The sequence below is a fragment of the Marmota marmota genome, unplaced genomic scaffold (assembly GCF_001458135.2).
Source record: "Marmota marmota marmota unplaced genomic scaffold, marMar, whole genome shotgun sequence".
NCBI lineage: Eukaryota > Metazoa > Chordata > Mammalia > Rodentia > Sciuridae > Marmota > Marmota marmota.
Window position 1 is genome coordinate 872,657 of NW_026000153.1, and position 21,035 is coordinate 893,691.

Here is a 21,035-nt window from a genome sequence, read left to right on the forward strand (position 1 = left end):
CCACTGAGCCACATCCCCAGCCCTTTTTATTGAGACAGGGTCTGGCTAAGTTGCTATGGTTGGCTTTTAACTTGCGATCCTTCTGCCTCAGCCTCCTGAGTTGCTGGGATTACAGGAGTGCACCACCACGGCTGGGTCTTCTTTTTGGTAATAGGCATTCTACCAAATTCATGTTCTCTTTAAGGCAATGACTCTCCCAGTCTTTAACAACCTCATTTAACTAAAACCTATTAGGATATCCTTTACTGGCAAAACAAACTAACAAACAAACAAAAACCTTAACAGACATGAACTACCTATTTATCTTTCCTACAGCAAGATATTGACACTGAATACTCAGTATTTGCTACCTGGTTCACCAAAAGAAAAAATGAACAAACAAGAGTTTTAAAATATCAGAGAGTAGACAAGTGTTGCACATTTGAGTGTTCAGGAAATTAACTCAGAATGGGCAAAATTTTATGTATGGATACATATTAGGGGAACGCAGAGAAAAGGAAGAACTGGTTCCATATCAATCCAGTTTTATTTTTCCACTGTATCAAAATAAAGAGACAATCCCGTTTTCCAAGAAGTAACTTTTATTTGAAAGAAAACTACTTTTCTCCCACATGTATCTTCTAAGGACTCTATCCTATAAGAGCCTGCTTAACCAATGTCCTAATACCAAAATTTCTAACAGCAAACTATAAATAGCTCTAAATAATAAATAAAGGGTTGTCTTTCACTTATTAAGGATATACCTAACTCAATGAGTTTAACACACACACAAAAATAATCACACTTTAAGTTTGTAAAATTTAACAGATGTATTTCAAATACAACATGTTTTGTAGGAATCCACAAGCTTGTAATCTCTAAAAAAGTGACTTAATTTTTAGGGTTCAAAAATTACATTCTTCAAAAGAAATGTCCAAGTGTTTTCTTCTATAGCTTCAAACTTTTTACACTCAACTATTTGTTCTATGCCACCTCAGACAAATGTGACATGACTGAACTACTTCATATGTTACTATCTTCCCCCCCAAAAAAAGTTAAAAAAGGAGTCCTCATAAATGCAGATCTCTAATACAGTGTCTAATACAATATCTGACATGAAAGCTTTAAAAAGATCATTTCTTTCCTCATATAATTAGCTAGGAGTTAATCCTCTGTAAAGGCAAAGAAAAATGATACAAAAACTTAACACTGGGTTCCTTTTTTTTACTCAAGGTGTTTAACTACTCAAAATGACAACAATTACATCCTTTAAGAGTATAATAAAAGGGGTGGAAAACAGCAATGCAACTGAAAAAGTGTAGAAGCTAAATAAATCAAGGATTTTTTTTTTTTTTTTTTTTTAAGGAGTAGGAAGAATCAGAAGCTTGGGAAACTCCAGAATAAAAAGAGAGGGGAAGGAGAAAGGGGGGAAAAAAAAGTCCTCAACTGCAACCATTCCATTATCAATAGCGTCCTGAAAGAGAAAGAACAAAAATGTTAACAATTATAGTTCGAATTACCTAATGTTTTCCCAACTATTAACAGCTACCACATAAATCCTAATATTGTATAATAAGCCATTAATTAGAAATGAGGTTTTAATGCTACAAAAGCAAAGTTCACATACTTGGGCTGTAGGAGCGGGATCTTGATCGTGATCTGTATCGACTATAGTAAGGAGAAGGCGACCTTCTTCTGTAAGAAATAAAAGATCACTTAGTATACCACACACACACTCTACCAAGGCAGATGATAATTTTTAAAAAAATTCCCCACCACTCAAAATAGTGAGCCCTAGCCATTAACCAGGCCCTGTCTCAAAATAATATGATTTACACTTCTTTTTTTTGGGTGGGGTGGGGGTAGTACCAGGAATTGAACTCAGGGGCACCTGGCCACTGAGCCACATCCCCAGCCCTATTTTTTTGTATTGTTTTTACAGACAGGGTCTGTGTTTAGTACCTCACTTTTTGCTGAGGCTGGCTTTGAACTCACAATCCTCCTGTCTCAGCCTCCTGGGCCACTGAGTTTTTTGTTTATATTTTTTTGTGGCGTTGGGGACTGAATCTATGGGTTCTCTACCACAAAACTACATCCCCAGTCCTTTTTATTTTGAGATAAGTGACTTGCTAAGTTGCAGAGGCTGGCCTTAAACTTGTGATCCTCTTCCTGCTTCAGACTCTTGGGAGTAGGAGTGTGCCAACTATGCATGGCTTTTTTTTTTTTTTTTAAACCCAGGGATTAAAAAAAAAAATTCTTCTTGAACAGGGCCAGGAGAAAAGCCAGGGGTGCTTTACTACTGAATTACACTCCCTAGTTCTTTTTTACTTTGAGACAGAATCTCATCAAATTGCTGAGATTGTGGGTGTATGCCACTGCATCTAGCTTGGTTTTTCTTTTTAAAGACAAGGTCTTACTATGCTGCCCAGTCTCGCCTTGATTCCCTGATTTCAAGTGATCTTCCCATCTCAGCCTCCCAAGCAGCTGGAGCCAATGCTAAGTCAAGCTCAAACATTCACTTTTTATTCATACAGATCAAACACATAAGTGCCAAATAATAGAGATGCCATCTAACTTAGAACAAAAATTTCAAAGTTAAAACGTTACCTGTACCGGTAATCATAGTCTTCATATCTGTCATACCCACGATCATATCCTCTATCATAGTAAGAATCTCGACGCCTGCCACCACCTCCACCTCCACCTCCACCTCCGCCACCGCCACCACCACCACTACTNTTCAATCCCCAGTACCAAAGGGGGGGGGGGAGAAAAGAAATATAAGCATTTGACCACTAAGCCACACCCCAAGCCCTATTTTGTATTTTATTTAGCAACAGGGTCTCACTGAGTTGCTTAGTGCTTTGCTTTTGCTGAGGCTGGCTTTGAACTTGCAATCCTCCTGCCTTAGCCTCTTGAGCCAATGGGCTTACAGGTGTGCACACTGCACCTGGCCCATTTACTACTGAATTCAATCTATGCAATGCACCGTAACATAAACATCACGTATCTACAAAACATAAATTACATATCATTTATGATTTTACCATATTTTCTTCCTAAATAAACAGTAATATCAATAAATAAACCTTATATAGAGAGGCTTCCCAGATCACATAGGAACAGAGAGACATGTAATATTTTTCTAATACTTAAACATTTTCTTATTGGGGCTGGGGTTGTAGCTCAATGGTAAAGGGCTGGAACCTCAGCACCACATAAAAAAATAAATAAAGATAATTATGTCAATCTACAAACACACACACACACACACACACACACACACACACACACACACACACACACAAGTTCTTCTTGAACAAGACCAGGAGAAAAGCCAGAATTATATTTTCAATAGCTTATAAACATCATATTTTGCTTATTTGTATATTTATTAATATTTTAATAAACTATAAATATTAAAAATATATTAAAAGAATTCTGAGAATGTATGTAAATTAAATGACAGGAAAAATATTTCCTCATTAATCAAAGATTGCACACATTTCTCATAGATTTCTGGCTCTTACAGTTTAGTTTATGAAAAACAATTTTTTTTCCCTTGCTGCACTAGGGATTGAACCCAGGGTCTCATGCTAGGCAAATGCTCTACCACTAAGCCCCAGTCTCAGCTCTAGGCAATGTGAGATCTTACTGAGTTGGTCTGCCCATGTAGATGCCAGGTGTAGGTGTGTGCGCTCTCTTAGTGATAGAATAATCCACACGAATTCTTCTACCATCCAACTCCATTCCATTTGCCCTTTCCATAGCCTGTAAAGGAGAACAAGCACAGAAAGTCACTGGCCTTGAAGTAATAATTACTTAAAAATTTAAGTGCAAAATTATCTGAAATCCAAATAAACTCATCTAATTTGAAAACAACACAGCAGTGCAGGGGATTCTGACATTTCTAGACCTCAAAACTGTCCAGAAAATATTTAAATTTACTCAAAAGAGAAGTTAATACACCTTCCCCTCAAATGTCTGTGTCTGAGTTCCCACTCCATGTTCATCTTTTCAATCTAAACTTTCTGTAGCTTGCCCAGGTAGGCTGCATTTCATACTTCCTCAGTCCTCAGACATTTATTTATAAAGACTGACTTCAAAATACTAAGAATGTTGGCCAAGTTTTAACTACATTTTCTCTGTAACCTGATTTTACTCCCTTTTTTTTTTTGAACTGGGGAATGAATTCAGGGGTGCTTAACCACTGAGCTACCTCCCTAGTCCATTTTGTTTTTCATTTTGATGGTCTCACTAAGTTGCTGAGGTTGGCTTGGCATGAACTTCTGATCCTCCTGCCTCAGCCTCAAAAGTCGCTGGGATTATAGGGGGTGTGCCACCACACCTGACTTCCTTTTTTCTTGTTCTTCAGTTTGCAGTCCAATATGCTGATAAAGAAGATTTAAAGGTATAGAAGCACACACATTTATGGTACTACCTTTTCAGTCTCTTGCTGAGAAGAAACCAATAAAGATACACGATTTTAATGTAATTCACAAATATTTTACTTTAAGATTCAAAGAGCTATTCTTCCTACTTATAAAAGCCAGCTTCAGCAAAAAGTGAGGTGCTAAGCAATGAAATAAAATACAAAATAGGGCTGGGGATGTGGCTCAGTGGCCGAGTGCCCCTGAGTTCAATCCCTGGCACTAAATAAACAAATAAAGTAATATCTCTTTTGGTTTCATCTTTCAAAAGAACAACTTTGAAAGTGTCGTTTTGGCTAAAAAACCCTCCACCTTAAGAAAACAATTATTTATATCTTAATAAATAAATAATTTTCTGAAACAACAAAACTGTAATAAATGTAACATTTTCTATTTTAAATTCCAAAAACTGAAATTTCCAAGCTCTTCTTTCAAATAAGGGTGAAGAGTTTATCAACAGCATTGGTTTTTGTTGTGCATACATATTTCAGCTAAGCCATTTCAGAAGGCCTGTGCAGAAGAAGTAGAGACAGCCACAGCCATACAGTAGAAACCACACAACCTAGGGGAAGTCTGTATAACTGAGGTTGGAAGTAATTGGTTTCAGTCTGGTCAACTCAAAATAGAAAATGCAGTTTAGCTAGCAATCTTTAATTAGCCAAGCCATGACTTACAACACACTGCCACCTAGTGAACTTCAAATATAAAGAAAATCAACCTGCCAAAAAGTGCTCCTAAAGTCATTGGTATCTGAGCTCACATTCCCATCACTTTGCCCTAAGCACCAAGATAATAATTACAATGATATTTTAAACACTTAAGCAAATGAAAATATTTGAAATAAGTTTTTGGAACCTAAGTAACATTGCCATTCTAATTTTACCCAGAAATAAACCAAAGGGAGAAAAAAAAAAGCTAAGACAAAAAATTATCACAGGAAAAAATTTGTTTTTGTTTTGCACTTTGTATTTTAGGCCCCATATCTTAATATTTCTAAATTTATACCTCTATTGTTTGAGAGTAGGAAAACAAATCACAAATACATAACAACAAAAAAGTCTGCACAATGACAAATTAAGATATTCGAGAACTAAAGTATTACCTTAAGTTAAAATTATCAAAGGTTTCTCTACCCTGGCACTCTTTTTTTTTTTTTTTTTTTAAGAGAGTGAGAGAGAGAGAGAGAGAGAATTTTTAATATTTATTTTTTAGTTTTTGGAGGACACACATCTTTGTTTGTATGTGGTGCTGAGGATCGAACCCAGGCCGCACGCATACCAGGCGAGAGCGCTACCGCTTGAGCCACATCCCCAGCCCATCTACCCTGGCACTCTTAACATTTTGGGCCTCCTGATCCTATGTTATAGGGCGCAATTTCTGGCATTATAGATTTTTTTTTTTTTTTTTGAGACAGGGTCTTGATATGTTACTTAGGCTGATCTTAAACTCCTGGTCTCAACTGATCCTATACTTCAGCTTCCTAAGTAGCCAGGATTACAGGCACTAGATGACAATATCATCTATTATTTTTGAAAGATATACCTGTTCTTATTACCGCTTTTATTACAAGGATCATTTCTTGTGGTCTCACCTCACTAAGTTGCTGAGGCTGGCCTGGAACTTGTGAACCTCCTACCTCAGCCTCTGAGACACTGGGATTACAGGTGTGCACCATCACGCCTAGCTCAGACATAAGTTTAAATGTCACTCAATTTAATCATCTGTTCAATGTGGTTTATTAAAAACAAAAAAAAACACACACTTTACATTTTCCATTAACTTAAAATATACATCCCAGTTTACAAAGCCAGATTTCAATCAGGAAATTATATATATATATATTAGTGTGTGTGTGTGTATATATATATCTATCTCTACACCAGAAAAAGCGGAAAAGTCAAACTTTGGCTATTCTAATTGTAACACTAAAAGGGTGAGTTTGAATTAGAGTATGAGAAGAAACAATGTTTACAGAAATGGGAATTAGTTAACTTTTAATAGTAAATCAATACTATGCTCATGAATAATAAAATTTTCTCAAAATGAAAATTTAAAAAATCAAGTTTACCTCCTTTGAGTCATCTATTCTCTCAAAATACACAAAAGCAAATCCCCGTGATCGTCCAGTCCGCTGGTCGTAAACCACATTGACACCACTCAATGGTCCATATCTAGAAAATACTTCACGAAGATCTCGCTCTGTTGTGTATAAACTGAGGCCAAAAACTCCAAGACAAGTGTTGGGATCTGGATTCGCCTATTGGATAAAGACGTTATTAAGCTTTAATTAAAATAAAAATATTTTGTTTCAAACATCCCACCTACCTCACATAGAATATATTGTTTCTAGTTATTTGGAAATAAAATTTTATGGAACTAAAGCAGATGAACCACATTTTATAGTTCACAGAGCATTTAGATTTTCTATGGAATATACTTTCTAGTCATAGCCTGAATAAAAACAATTCTACTTTTAGCCCAGTAATTTTCAGAACATATCCCAAGAATTTGTCCTGTATATCCCTGATGGATTAGTATTTAATCTGACTTGGAATTACTAATTTAGAAGTCTCCATTTCTTTCTTTCTTTTCTTTTTTTGGAATTGTAGATGGACAGAATGCCTTTATTTTGTTTGTTTATTTTTATGTGGTACTGAAGATAGAACATAGTGCCTGATGCATGCTGGACAAGCGCTCTGCCACTGAGCTACAGCCCCAGTCCCCATTTTCTTTATGTAGCAAGGATATACTACTTTCAATGTTTCCATGAGCCACATTTTAAAATTAAAAGTACAAATTTCTAATCATTAAATACTGACATATTCTGTGTAGACTGACTGAAACCTGAGTTTGGTCAACTAGCAAACAAAACCAAAAACACCTCAATATCACACATCCAAGATTTACTCATTTCCTAACAAGAAAATAAAAGTGTTGGTTGTTACTACTGCATAACTTTTGATATTTTCTTGGTTTCTCCCTATTATGGTAAAACTCTGCATTAATTATCTCACCGTTTATGCTTTTCATTTTTAATTCTTAGAGCTCATTTATCCCCAAATTTTATCTTTTTAAAAATAACTAAAAAAACAGAATAAAATAGACATTATTATTGCTGTATGTATATACGTGACTGTATGACCAATGTGATTCTGCAACCTGTACACTCAGAAGAATGAGAAATTATACCCCATCTGATTCAAATGTATGTCAAGATCACTGTACTGTCATGTGTAACTAATTAAAACAAAATTAAAAAAAAATCAAGATACTATACCCCCATTATAGAAGCTATCATGAAATGTAGGCTTGTTATGATGGTGTCATTTCTTTTATTAGCATATCCATAACATAAAAGGTATTCCTTTTATTTCCAAAGTTAAATTTGTTAAGAATGTTTCTGGAGTACCAATTTCTAAAACAATTCCTATCTCTCATAAAAGGAAGACATTATGCCATGATTACACTCAAGAAAGAGAAAAATAAGTTTTCATTAACTTTTATACCTACATACCCTGCTGCCTGTATGTCTTCTCCGGTTAGACATTGGAGAGTGACTTCGGCTCCTTCGCCGTCGGTATTCTGGCGTATACGACCTACTTCGAGATCTTCTCCTATGAGAGTGAGAGTGGGATCTGGATCGAGTATAACGTCTATGAGAATGCCTTCTTGACCTTGACCTTTGAGAGAAACAAATGTAGGTAAAAATACTGGAACAAATGGCCAACACTTTTTTCCAAGGATGTGTACAAATATCCATGCCTGTTCTCAGCTCTTTTGTCTTTTTGAAAGGGGCATAGGGAATCAAACAAGTGTTCTACCACTGAGCTACACCCTTAGTCCCTCTACTCCTGTGTCCTCTCCAAGAAAAAGGTATTCTTGTTTTCTTAAATCACCACAACCTCCTCCCTTCTTTTGGTCTATCCCTTCTAGATTCACCCCTTTCACCTTACCTTACAACCATGTTAAAACTGTACCTTCTTTCCAGCTGTGGTTTCAGTCTACAAAATAGCTTCTATAACATATTTCATAAATGTTATAAATGCTAAGGGCCAGAAAATTAAAAATGGCAAAAGGACAGGCTGGGTATGGTGGTACATGCTTGTAATCCCAGCTGTTTGGGAGGCTGAGGCAGAAAGATCACAAGTTTAAGGTCAACTGGAGCAACTTAGCAAGAACCTGTCTCAAAATAGAAATTTTGAAAAAAGTTAGGGATGTAACTCAGTGGTAAAGGTCTTGCCTAGCATGTACGAGGCCGTCAGTTCAATCCCCAACATAGCATAAGGAGGAAGGGAATAAATGAGGGAAGATTTTTACAGAACTAAAAAAGCAAGCAATAAAGCTGAAAGACTTAATAGAATTTGCCTATGTAGATAACTGGGGGCTGAGGCTGAAGGACCCCAAGTTGAAGGCCAGCCTCAGCAACTTTAACAAGACCCTATCTCAAGTGCCCCTGGGTTCAGTGTCTTATACCACCACCACCAAAAGACATGGAGATGTGTTTAGAGAATACCAAAAGAATACAATCTACTAAGAAGCATAAAACTTCTGAGGAAACACCACAGCTGTGGACCTCAAGAAAAGTGCAGCTTTTTCTTTTTTTAAAGACATTAATAGACCTTTATTTTATTCATTTATTTATATGTGATGCTGAGAATCAAACCCAGTGCCTTACACATGCTAGGCAAGTGCTCTACCACTGGGCCACATGCACAACCCCACCTGCCAAAGTGCAGCCTTTTAAATGATTCTTTTATATTATGCCCCTTTGCAAGCAGACTCTTTTAAAAGACAACTATGTCTTTACTCCAGAAATAAAAATGACTTAGCAAACAACTGTCCAGGCTTTTAAAAAATTCCAGCCTAATTGACCTGGGCCATGTGAAACCATGAACTTTGCAGTAGTCTGTTAAAGAGTTTTTGTTGTCAGTGGTGGGTCTCTGATTATCTAGAGTTGTCCCCCCTCCAATTACAATGGACCAGCGTTTCAACCTGAACATAGGAGTCATACATAATCTTTAGATAAAATATGTATGTGGAATAAAACTCTCTTAAAAGAAGGATTGAACCCAGAAATGCTTTCCACTGAGTCGTTTTTATTTATTTGAAACAGGGCCTCACTAAATTGTTAAGGCTGGCTTCTAACTTGTGATCCTTCTGCCTCAACCTAAGGAGTTACTGGATTATAGGTGTGTACCACTTCACACAACTTCAAAATTGTCATTTTTGCTGCACCAAATATTGGCATACAACCATACACTGATTCTCAAGTTCATTTAAGTCAATCAATGTATTTGTTTTAATAGCTATTATCCAATAGATTAATTGTGCAGAGACTCTTAATTTATCTAGAAAATATTAATTTCTAAATTCTAGAGTCTGAGAAAAACTATTTTATGAGCCTTTGGTGAAATTTCTGTTCAAAATGCAGCCATAAGGAAGAATTTCATAAAATCCCTTTGCCATAAAACCAAAACAAACCAAACCCAACACACATAAAACATCTGAGGCTTTATTTTAAACACACTTACCTGGATTTTGATCTTGACCGAGAATGGGATTCAGAGTGTTTGGAAACCCTTGATGGACTACGAGATCCTGACCTGCTCTCCGATTTTACACGAGCAGGAGTTCCCGTTGGAGATTTTGACTGAGAGCGAGACTCCTAACAAAGAAGACAGTATTACAAATGGCACTGGTCCCGTAGATGCCTAACACCTAACATTTAATGTAGCGTAATTTTTTTTTTATATTGATTGCTCCTGAAAAACAAATGGTTAGGCAACACCCTCCAGAAAAAAATTTCAGCTCATTAATAACCCATTGTTAATACTGCTAACTGTCCTCAATAATTCCCTACTTGAACCAGATCACCAATTCTCTATTAACTAAGTAATCATGCAAATTCATCTACAACTTGATCATACAGACACTGGAACATAAACCATACATTTACTTAACCTAGGACCCATTCATTCTTCCAGATTCTTTTAATTCTACTTCACTCTTGCTTTCTACTTCTCTTCATTCTTCATTGAGTTTTTCATTTTTCATACTTCGTGTATTCTTCCCCAATTCAAACAATTCAAAATAGCCTTAAAAAAATATTCAAGTGCTTCTATCTGACCAATCTTCTGTTCAATTTTTTCCCCCATTCAATTTTAATTTTCTGATCTTTAATACTTTTCATTAGCCTTCTTTTATCTTGATTTATCTTCCACATTCTTGGAAAAAACTCTTCAATTTCTTCACGAACATTAACCTTAATGGAAAAAGAACATTTAGTATATTTAAGCACGTGGGGATTATAAAACTCTGCTGGAGTTCAGAATGTTATCTACCAAATGGAAAAGCCAGCAGGTAAAGTGCAAATAACTAGTTTATTAAAAAAAAAAAAAAAAGGCAATTTTATAGTCTTTAAAATTGTTCAAAAGTGTAGTTTCTAACAAAGAGAATCTACTGAATTTCTCTAAATGTTTTTTTAAACCATCTCTTTACCCTCCTCCCCTTTCATGTTTCATTCTAATACCTAAAATGTGAACAATTTTAATATAAATACTTAATTCAAATAAATCTAACATAAAGTGTAATTTCCCCCCACCTACGTGTTAAGTTTCCACTATTTTAAACCTGAAGATTCTTACTGACCTTAGAATACGCTTTTACTAAGTCATGCTAAGAAATCGAGATATTGTTAAAGTAAAGCATCCCAGGCTGAAATAGACGTACACAACTATCTAAACTCATACATGCCAAAGGATCAAAGGAATCAAAAAAGTCAGCAAAATTACTAACACCTTCCAATTCTGTTTTACTATCTTTGCTTATTTTGATTTAACCAGAAAGACTGGTTATGAAGACAGATAATATATGGCAAAAACTAAGGGGAAAGAGGAAGCACAAAAATTTTAATTATCCTCTTTGGTTTGAAACTCCTAAAATATATATTTTGCATTTTACAGCTGTGCCACTTTAAAATGCTATATTCTCCAGGAAATATAAAAATTCACCATAAGTTACAAAAATTGTATCATTTTTGATCCTACCTTTCCTTGGGGGGGGAGTAGGGATGGGGTAACTGGGGATTGAACTTGGGGCACTCAACCACCGAGTCATATCCCCAGTCCTGTTTTGTATTTTATTTAGAGACAAGTCTCAGTGAATTGCTTAGCACCTTGCTTTTTGCTGAGGCTGGCTTTGAACTCGAGATGCTCCTGAATCAGCCTCCCAAGCCAGGCTTGTGATGACAGGCTTGTGCCACTGTGCCTGGCTTGATTCTACCTTTTTTAAATTCAGCTTTTATGTATTATGTATTTATGTATACTTATAGATCCTTTGGTGACTATATTTCCTATTGCAGAACTGGTTTCTGAAAAGCTGGGTGTAAATCAAAACTTTCCAAATACATTTATTTATAAATGATTAAAAGCTTATTTGACAAACATTAGGCACTTTATGACTAAAACATAATGGACAATTTGGCTCCTCTGCCCATTTATGCCTGATTATTAATGTATAAATAATTATTCCAATTTCACACCAATTTTCATTTATACCATATTGACTATGACACAACTTTTTTAAAAAAAGCTTTCTTAAAAACTTTTACCTCCAAGGACTTATTTATCCAGAACTGTAATAATGCTGGTAGGCCTATTTTTTTCCATATGAAAACAAAACTAATATTAACTACTTTTTGTTCAATACCAACCTTTCCCATTTAACTACCTAAAGTAAGTCTCTCACCACATTTTAGATACTCTCTAAATTCCGGGACAGATGCTTGGAGCAGCATATTCAGTGCTTTAAAAAGAAAGAAACAAAGAAAGATAGAAAAAGGCATGGCTAATTTGCTTGTAATTACAGTTTCACAGGCGGGTTCAGTAACTAAACTGATAAGAATATCTTCGGCTTTTCCTTCTATAAAACAGACCCTCTGACATAATATTCATTTATGCTACACTGAACAGCAGTGGCTGGGAATTGTATCTACAAACATCACCACAGCTTTTATAATACATAACATGTATAATTAGAAGGCTTTAAACTGAAAGGCACTTAAACTTTTAACTTTGCCATGACAGAAATAAAAATTCTTACATTAAAACCAAAGGTTTATTTGAAGTTTTTTTAGAACATGACAAAAACATAATGGTCCAAATATGTGCAATTATGACTTTCAAGTCTCCTCTCATAAACATAATTAACAGTTGCTGAAAATTATTTCTCAGAAATTAGTGTGAACAAGGTAACTCAGTGTTATCTTAAGTGCTCCAATGCAAGAACTACACCACCAGTCCTTTCTTAAAATTTGAGAAAGGATCTTGCTAAGTCTCCCAGGGTGGTCTTGAATTTCTGATCTGCCTCAATCTCCCCAGTAAACTGGGATTATTGGTGTGTGTCACCATGCCTGGCCTGACAGGATGTCTTTTAAAAAGACATCAACACAATTTTATTATTTTAGTTGTTGATGGACTTTTATTTAATTTATTCATATATGGTGCTGAAAATCAAACCCAGGGCCTCACACATGCTAGGCAAGTGCTCTACCAGTGAGCTACAATTCCAGCCCAACATCAACAAATGTTAAAAGAAGCTTTGCTGTTTATCATTTAGGGTGTCACCAATACCTCACCTCCTTTGCTGTCTACCCTTTCAGCTCCACAAAATCTAACTTTGAATGAGCTTCTTCATGGATTCATCCAAGGTTAAGAAATAGTCACGCTCTAACTCCTATATCCTTCAACTATCAGTAATCTTAACCTACAGAATTAACTGCTAGGTTCAAAATAACAATTCTTTAGACACTTTTAGTATACCAAAATATGGCTCATTAATTATTATTGAAAGATGGTCATATTAGTATTTATCATTTAAATACAACATTTTTCAAATACTATTACCAAATAAATGCTATTTTCATTAAACTCTGAATTAGTAATCAAGCTTTAGTTAAGTCCTTCATAGAAGACAAAAACTAGATAATCCTTTTCTATCTTTGACCTGTCTTCATAATGAAATAATTTCAATATTTATTCATTTTTTTTTTTGAGAAGATGATGTCTCACTATGTTGGCAAGGCTGGTCTCAAACTTGTGGGCTTAAAAAGACTCTTCCATCTTAGCCTCCCAAATTGCTGGGGCTTCAGGTGTGCGCCATTATGCCTTGCTAATTTCAACTTAAAAAAAAAATTATAAAATGATTTAGAAATTGGAAGCTAAATTTAAGAGCTGCAAATACAAAACAAAAACAAATAAATAAATGATGGGAAGGGGTAATATCTTCCCCCTTTCGTTAGACTAACCTGTTCTTACAGCCGTCTCATCAAGGAATTCAATGAATTCCTCAGTAATCTGGCTTATCCAACAATCACTGAATCAATCAACATTTTTTCGTTTAATATCACAAATTTTAACAAGCATCTTAAATAGGATATCCAGTCTACCTTACATACTATAAACAACCCACTTGAAAAGGTTTTGTTTTGGTGTTTGTTATATGCACAAATTATCACCAGATAAGAATAATTCCTACTGCAAAAAAATAGTCCTTAATTCAGCCAGTATATTATAAATGGGGAAAAAAAATATTCCAACAAAATCTACATGCTTAGCACTTAATACTCATTAAAAATAAACTAAAAAAAAAATCATACTATAACTCATTCCAATATTAAGGCCAGGCAAATATTAGCCAGATAATAATGCCAAATTTACACAAATGCATGCCTATGGGTGTAAAACAAACTTTCTAACAATATTTTCCCTCTACTTTATAAAATTGGAGATTTCCATAGAAATACATTGACGAATTTAAATTATGTGTCCTCAGAAGACAGAATACACTTTAATTACCCAAATACCTTACAATATTATACTAACAACTTCATTCTTCAGGACTTGTAAGAAATCTTTTGTATTTTTCTCAATTTTATTTTTTTCAGCCCCCAGAAATAACAGTTCTAGGGTACGATAAGGTATTTCTTTTACAGATTGTCAGGCTGATAAAATACTTCTGGTTTCTTCTTAAACCTAGCCCTATTAGAGCAATCTCTTTAAAAGAAAACAGATTACTCATATTATCTAATTTCAAATAATAATTTCCCTCCCTTTAAGATCATACCTGTCTACTGCATTCTGAGGTTGATGCCGCAATCTGCAAAGGCTTACATATATTCTAAAATTGCATGTCTACACATTCTCAAAAGTTTGGAATAATTTGGGGAATATTTTATCAAATAATTTAGTAATTGCCACTTATAAAACTCATGCCACAATTGTGAATTTTCCTGTAAAATTCTGTACAAATCTTAAATAAAGCTCATAAAATCTCCTAAATTTTCACAATAAACTGTAATTTTTAAAAGCTAATGTATAAGTGACAATTTCAAAGGTAGAGAAAAACTTCTATGGACTAAAGTGATTTCGCTACATTAAAAAAAGCCAATAAATAGCAACTAAACCCAAACTACTAAGAACCTGTTACAATATTCTCTACTTATGCTCTCATCTTCTGGTATCATAGAGTATTTATGAATCTTGAATAAGTGAGATGACTGGGCCCTGATTTCAAGGAAAAGCTAACTTTTCTTTCACATCAGTTCTAGTCACTCATATTTTGGGTGAATATCAACAAAATAAGGATTATACACAACTATATATATTAGTAACTTAAAAGGAGGGAAGAGGAACTGCATTTCCTTTCATTATTCTTTTCTCAACTTTTCTACAGCATTTCTTTCTTCCTCATCTGACTATTACCATTGTCTTACTTCCACTTCTGCCCAGCTAAATCTTCTGTTAGAACATATGAACAAATAACAATCAATATTAATTCACTCAATATGGGAATATACATGTTTTACAAAGGCCTCAGGGCTAGTTATTGGGTTCCTGAGTACCCACTGATAATATCAATATCAAAGGTTTTCAGTCAGGCAGATTTTAGAAAAACCCTATGCTGATATTCAGCCGTTTCACACTTTAGGATACCACAGGTAAATAAGTATGGTTCATTTATGTCCACAAAGTTTGTCTTTTTTTTTTAAAAGACTCATTCCTAAATATTTAAATCCCTTGATATTCTTTCAATATCAAGGCTCTCTATTCTCATTTAGGAATAAGACAATCTACGGTATAACTGTAAAAATTACAGTTATGAACCGTGGGTTAAACTTCTTGCAATGCTCCTTTACAAAATCCTGCCTTTTACTTATATTGAGCAAGTTAGCACCTTAGTTGATGGTACTCAACTTTATAAAAATAAACCCAAGACATAAAACTGTTTAATAATACTACCATATTACAAGGAAGGAAACTTTACCCTTTTGCAACAAGTCAATGTGATGAGATATAAGGGATTCTTCCCACTCCCACTCCAGTTGTAGACAGCTGCCTAGGTCGTCTTGTACCGTGGTCAAGTGCTATGTTGCTGGGAGAACAGGAGCCAATAGCTAGCTGGTATTCTGGAACTAATTCATGCAACTATGTTGTTAACTATACCAGAATGTCAGTGTAGTTGGGTTTTGAAAAGGTGGCTGTGGGGGGCTCTAGGAGTCTTTAAACCACAGCTTAAATGTCAATCTTATACCCAACTCCAAAGGACATTTCCACTTAAATATTAACTTAAATTACATGTCACAAGCAAATTCCTTTAGGAATCTTTTTGATTGCATATTTATTCAAATCTATTTTTTCACTATCTTAGCACAATCTCTCCATTAGCATACCTATATATCCATTAGCATACCTATATAATCAATAATAATTTCTCTAATCTTAAGACCTAATGGAAGTTTTATATCTCAAAGTAAATCTTTCCCATTTCTTGACTCCTTTTCTGAATTCCTTATTAATTCTATCAGACACCACTTACTTTTACCCAGATTTGAATGGTCAGTCATCTCAAATTAGACTTCAAGTTCACTTTCCCTCAAGAACACCTAGCTAGCCCTAATTAGAAAGGCAGCAGATGCTCTAAACAAGTTTTACCTTGGATCACTTAAAATGGAATTCCTCCCTAAAGTTCTTTAACTGTATTCTTTAAAATGGAAGAAACATTAATTTAAAATGGAAAATTAAGCTGTAGTAACTGCTTTTGGCAAACTCCATTAATGGCTCTGAGACACTGAAGCATATTGTGTTCTTCACAAATGTTAACCAAAATATATACAGCATAATGTGTTTATATGAATAGTGGACTAGTACTTATCTCAGATTCCTGACTGCAGTCTTTTGGGTCTCTCTCTCTCTCTCTCTTTTTTAAAGATGGACACAATATCTTTATTTATTTTACTTATTTATTTTTTATGTGGTGCTGAGGATCAAACCCAGTACCTTACAAGTATGAGGCAAACGCTCTACCACTGAGCTATGACCCCAGCCCCTGGGTCTCAGTTTTATATTTCTAAAATGATGACACTACTTCAGTCCTTGCAAGATTATCATGAGCAGTAAAACACAGAAAATGCATTAAAGATTTTTGGGGTGGTAAATTCTAAAATGCTACAAAAAAAAGTAAGCTATACTAGTTTCGGTCCCACTTCCCCAGTATGCTTGCTAGAACGTAATATCTAGAAAGTTTCCATTTAATTCTAAACATCTTTTTACTGAGATGGAATTAATATGTATCCTATACAATGTTGATAAACTAAATGAAAATGCACTTTATTAGTGCTAAAAAACTCCTACAGTGAGGAAAACATTAATTCAAATTTGACTCATGATCTCCACAAACACCTCGATAACCCTAAAATGTGAAACTGACCTTTCAATGTTTTTACTAATATGGTTTAAAAAAATTTTTTTAAAGGATGACAACTATTTACACACCTCACTTAAAAATTCTTCTTCTTCTTCTTTTTTTTTTTTTGATACCAGGATTGAACTCAGAGGCAGTTCACCATTGAGCCACACCCCGGCCCTATTTTGCATTTTATTTAGAGACAGGGTCTTACTGAGTTGCTTAGCACCTCGCTTTTGCTGAAGCTGGCTTTGAACTTGAGAACCTCCTGCCTCAGCTTCCTGAGCTGCTGGGATTACAGGTGTGTGCCACCATGCCTGGCTCCTCACTTAAAAATTATTTTCTAGACCAGGGTGCTGTTACCTTTAGACATCTTTAGCTGCAAACACAAGGACACAACAGTTTATTATATATAAAATTTAAACTGCTGGTTTATAGTCAGCCGAAAAAGGTCACTATAGTTAAAAAAAAAAAAAAAAATCAAATTCACTTATGAATGCCAAACTGCTGTTGGGGAGGGGGAGTAATCCTCCAGAAAAACTTCTAGCATTCTTCTATTATTATGTGTAGTAGTAGTACTTGAGATATGGATTTGCTAAGTTGCTAAGGCTGGCCTGGATCTTGGGATCCTCCCGTCTTAGCCTCCCAAGTCACGGGGCATGTACCACCATCCAGCCCATTCTTCTAATTCTTCAACCAATTACATATAAATCACCTCAACCTAAAAAGCTCAAAAAACAAAATGCAAAAAGACGTAACAGGTGAACATGGAAATTATTCAATCTACTAATTTAATTTACATTAAACTACACTTGTGGAAAAAACTTTTTTTTTTTGGTACTAGGGATTGAACCCAGGGTACTTTTACCACTGAGCTACATACCCAGCTCTTTTCACTTGTTACTTTGAGACAGGGTCTTGCTAAATTTCTAAAGTTGGCTTTGAACTAGAAACTCCTCCTGCCTCAGCTTCCTAAGTTGCTGGGTTTACATGCATGTGTCACTGTGCCCTGAGGAGGGCAAAAATACTTTTTATAACCAAAAATAACCAAGAAGGGAGGGGGGAAAGCAAACCTACTCTTTCCATTAAATAAATGTTAATGTCAGCCCATGTTACTTTTATAGGTGGGTAACATGACAGTAGAACAGTCTCCTCCACTAGATGACATATTAAAAAGAACTAAAGAAATCAAGGTCCCATTAGTAGCCCACATCCCACAAACCAAATTAAAACAAGCACTTTTTTGTTAAAGTTAATTGAAAGGAAGATGGACAATAAATTTTTTTTCCATATCTGAACATTTTCAAACAAGAAACACAACTACTACCAATATTTTTATTGCATGATCTTAAGCATTTCTTATGAGACACTAAATCTATCACCCTAAAAAATGAGCAGGTTCAATTATATCCATGCTCCAAATTTCATTAAAAAAAAAATCTAATCTCAAATGTAGCTTTGTTTCTACCCCATTGCTTTAAATCTCTTAATCAGCTTTGATTTGACTGATTCCAGGTGTTTCTATACTAAACTTCCACAGAAAGGACAAATTCATTCTATCCAGCACAGCCCTCAAGTGTTTTTTTAATGGTTCCCCTAGTGACTAGAATAAATACCAACACAACAGCAGAAACGTGTTGCCTGGGCTTTTGTTTTCTTTTCAGATTTCAACTAACTCACTTCCACCAATTTCCCCTACTTCAATAACTTCCGAAATAAAACTCAAACACTGATATACACGTTCTAGCACTTATCCTAAGTTAAGGATAATGCATTCTTTGTGATGTTTATATTCATCCGACCCCAAATAATTAAAACCTTCTTCTGTGCCCTCTCTTCCTGGGGGAGGGGTGAGAAGAGAAATGTGAAGTGGGCCTGTAATTTTCAGGTAACCTTTTGAGTAAGAGAACAGTATAAACTGACTAGTTATTTTTAAAATACTGAGCCAGAAATTCGTTATGTAAGATTAAAGAAAGAAAGAAGATTCCTTCTTAATTTTTTTTTACCATAAAAACCTGCAAAGGAGTGGTCAATTTTTAGATGAAAGGTCAAAGGAAGAAAAGCATTAGAAGCTGAGATATAAAGAGAAAAAAAAAATCCAACATCAAGGAATTAGAAAAAATAAGTCGTTATAGCATTTCCACATTAATTTTGAAGTGAAAGCAAAGTTAAAAAGGGTCATTAAGGGAAAAGGGCTCCTTGCGTAGTTTTCCCCTCACAGCTCTCGTCTTAAGAACGCTTAAGGGTCGGTGCGGTAGTTGACTAACCACTTCATTAGGCTCGTCCCACCTTCAACCTCAAGGCTTTCGCCTTTATAGACGCAACGCCGCCGGTTCCAACAGAGACGCGGCCGCTCACTGCAATAGAGAGCCAAGGAGACACAGGCCCCAGCTAGTCCCACGCCAGCTACTCCCTGCCCGGACAACAGCCCCGCGCACTTTCGACCCCGAGACCCTCTACGATGCTCGGGAGTCTCCAGATATGCTACCGCAGGAAGCACCTACCACTATCCGGCCGGGGTGGGGAACTCCCTGCCGCCGCCTCCCACCCCACCGCGACGGGGACCCTCCTCAGAAAGAAATAAGCAAGCCTCGGGGCGGGGAGAAGGGAGGGTGCAATGTGGAGGTGGGGATAGGACAGGAGTCCAGGTACCAGTCAGTCTCCAAAAAAGGGGGGAGGGAGGTAATTGTAGTGTTTGGGGAAGGAGTGGACCCAGAAGCCATCTTGGGATGTGAGAAATCACTCGCGATGGCTCCAGAGATTGCTCCCCGCGGGCCCCGCAGGACTCCCCGCAACCCGTCCCGACCGCGCTAGTCCCGGTAAAACCCCGAGCATCGGGCCGCCGCCGAAGACGGCTCCCGCGGCTTTGTACTCACTCTGCCCTCGAAGTTGTTCTCCTCTACATCACTCATGTCGGCCAGACGCTCCCCAGAACTAAATAAGAGACAAGTCTCGGCTTGAGGGCCAATGGCCTGATCAACCCGCTGACTGGACCGCAGGGAGGAGGAAAGAGTCGGCAACAACCGCCGCTCCACTCCACTCCCACTCGGTCGCAGGCTCCGGCAAAATGGCGCCCGCGCACCCAGAAACCTAGCCTCTCCAGTGCGCGACGTAAGGGGGCGGGCGTCTCCGTGACGTCACGAGCCCCGCCTCCCGCGAGGCTTTGTGTTTGCCCCGCCGGCAAAATGCATGGGGTGGTGTGTGTTCCTAGCCTGGGCGCTTTGGAACCGTCTCCCCAGCGCTGACCTCCAAACTCCAGCCTTGGCTCTAACGCCTCCACCCCTTTGAAGATTTTCAGTCATCAGCTTTTATTGACCTCAGTTCCTTTGAATGTTGTCCACGTGGATACTGATATAAGAGGATAGAAAAAAATGGAAAAAAATGTTATGTATATTAAATATGTACATATGATCTTGATTCAAATAAACCAACTTTGAGACAATGACCAAAATTTAAAGAACTGGGAATTCAATGATATTTAGGAATTGTTAATTTTATATATATGTAGATAATGTATCTAATTAATAGGTTTTATTTTTGGATGTTTTCAGCTACTACTTTTCTTTATCATTTGCCCTTTGTAATGCTGTCGAAGTAATATATGCACTAATGGGGTTATCAGTCACAGTTTCTTGTCTCATTCCTCCTGCCTCCAGTCCCTCCTAATCAATTTTATTTGTTATAATGCTTAGTTCCTGATTTACCTTATTTATTTATTTATTTACTTACTTACTTACTTATTTATTTTTGCGGGCCTGGGATAAAACCCAGAGCCTTGCAATTGCTAGGCAAGCACTCTGACACTCAACTACACCACCAGCTTTCAAATAGTCTCTTGCAACTTAGATATTTCTTTCTTTCTTTTTCAAAATATTTTTAGTTGTA

The 21,035-nt window shown here is 36.3% G+C and overlaps 1 protein-coding gene across 8 annotated transcripts; it reads right to left on the bottom strand.

The window, feature by feature from the left end:
- Window positions 1-563: 563 nt before the first annotated feature.
- On the bottom strand, window positions 564-20,249 carry Tra2a (transformer 2 alpha homolog). Of its 8 annotated transcripts, none has more exons than XM_048786341.1 (9): window positions 20,027-20,249; window positions 10,371-10,671; window positions 9,941-10,074; window positions 7,924-8,089; window positions 6,478-6,666; window positions 3,635-3,750; window positions 2,587-2,715; window positions 1,607-1,674; window positions 564-1,453 (listed from the first exon to the last, which is right to left on the bottom strand). In XM_048786341.1, exons 4-9 carry the CDS (start codon window positions 7,954-7,956, stop codon window positions 1,443-1,445), a joined length of 546 nt encoding a protein of 181 aa, XP_048642298.1. In that variant the 5' UTR covers window positions 7,957-8,089; window positions 9,941-10,074; window positions 10,371-10,671; window positions 20,027-20,249; the 3' UTR covers window positions 564-1,442. The 8 variants fall into 8 exon arrangements, with proteins under 8 accessions (XP_048642298.1, XP_015345613.1, XP_015345614.1 ...); XM_015490127.2 differs by having other exon boundaries at window positions 10,360-10,671; XM_015490128.2 differs by lacking the exon at window positions 10,371-10,671 and adding an exon at window positions 19,418-19,507.
- Between the last annotated feature and the right edge of the window lie 786 nt (window positions 20,250-21,035).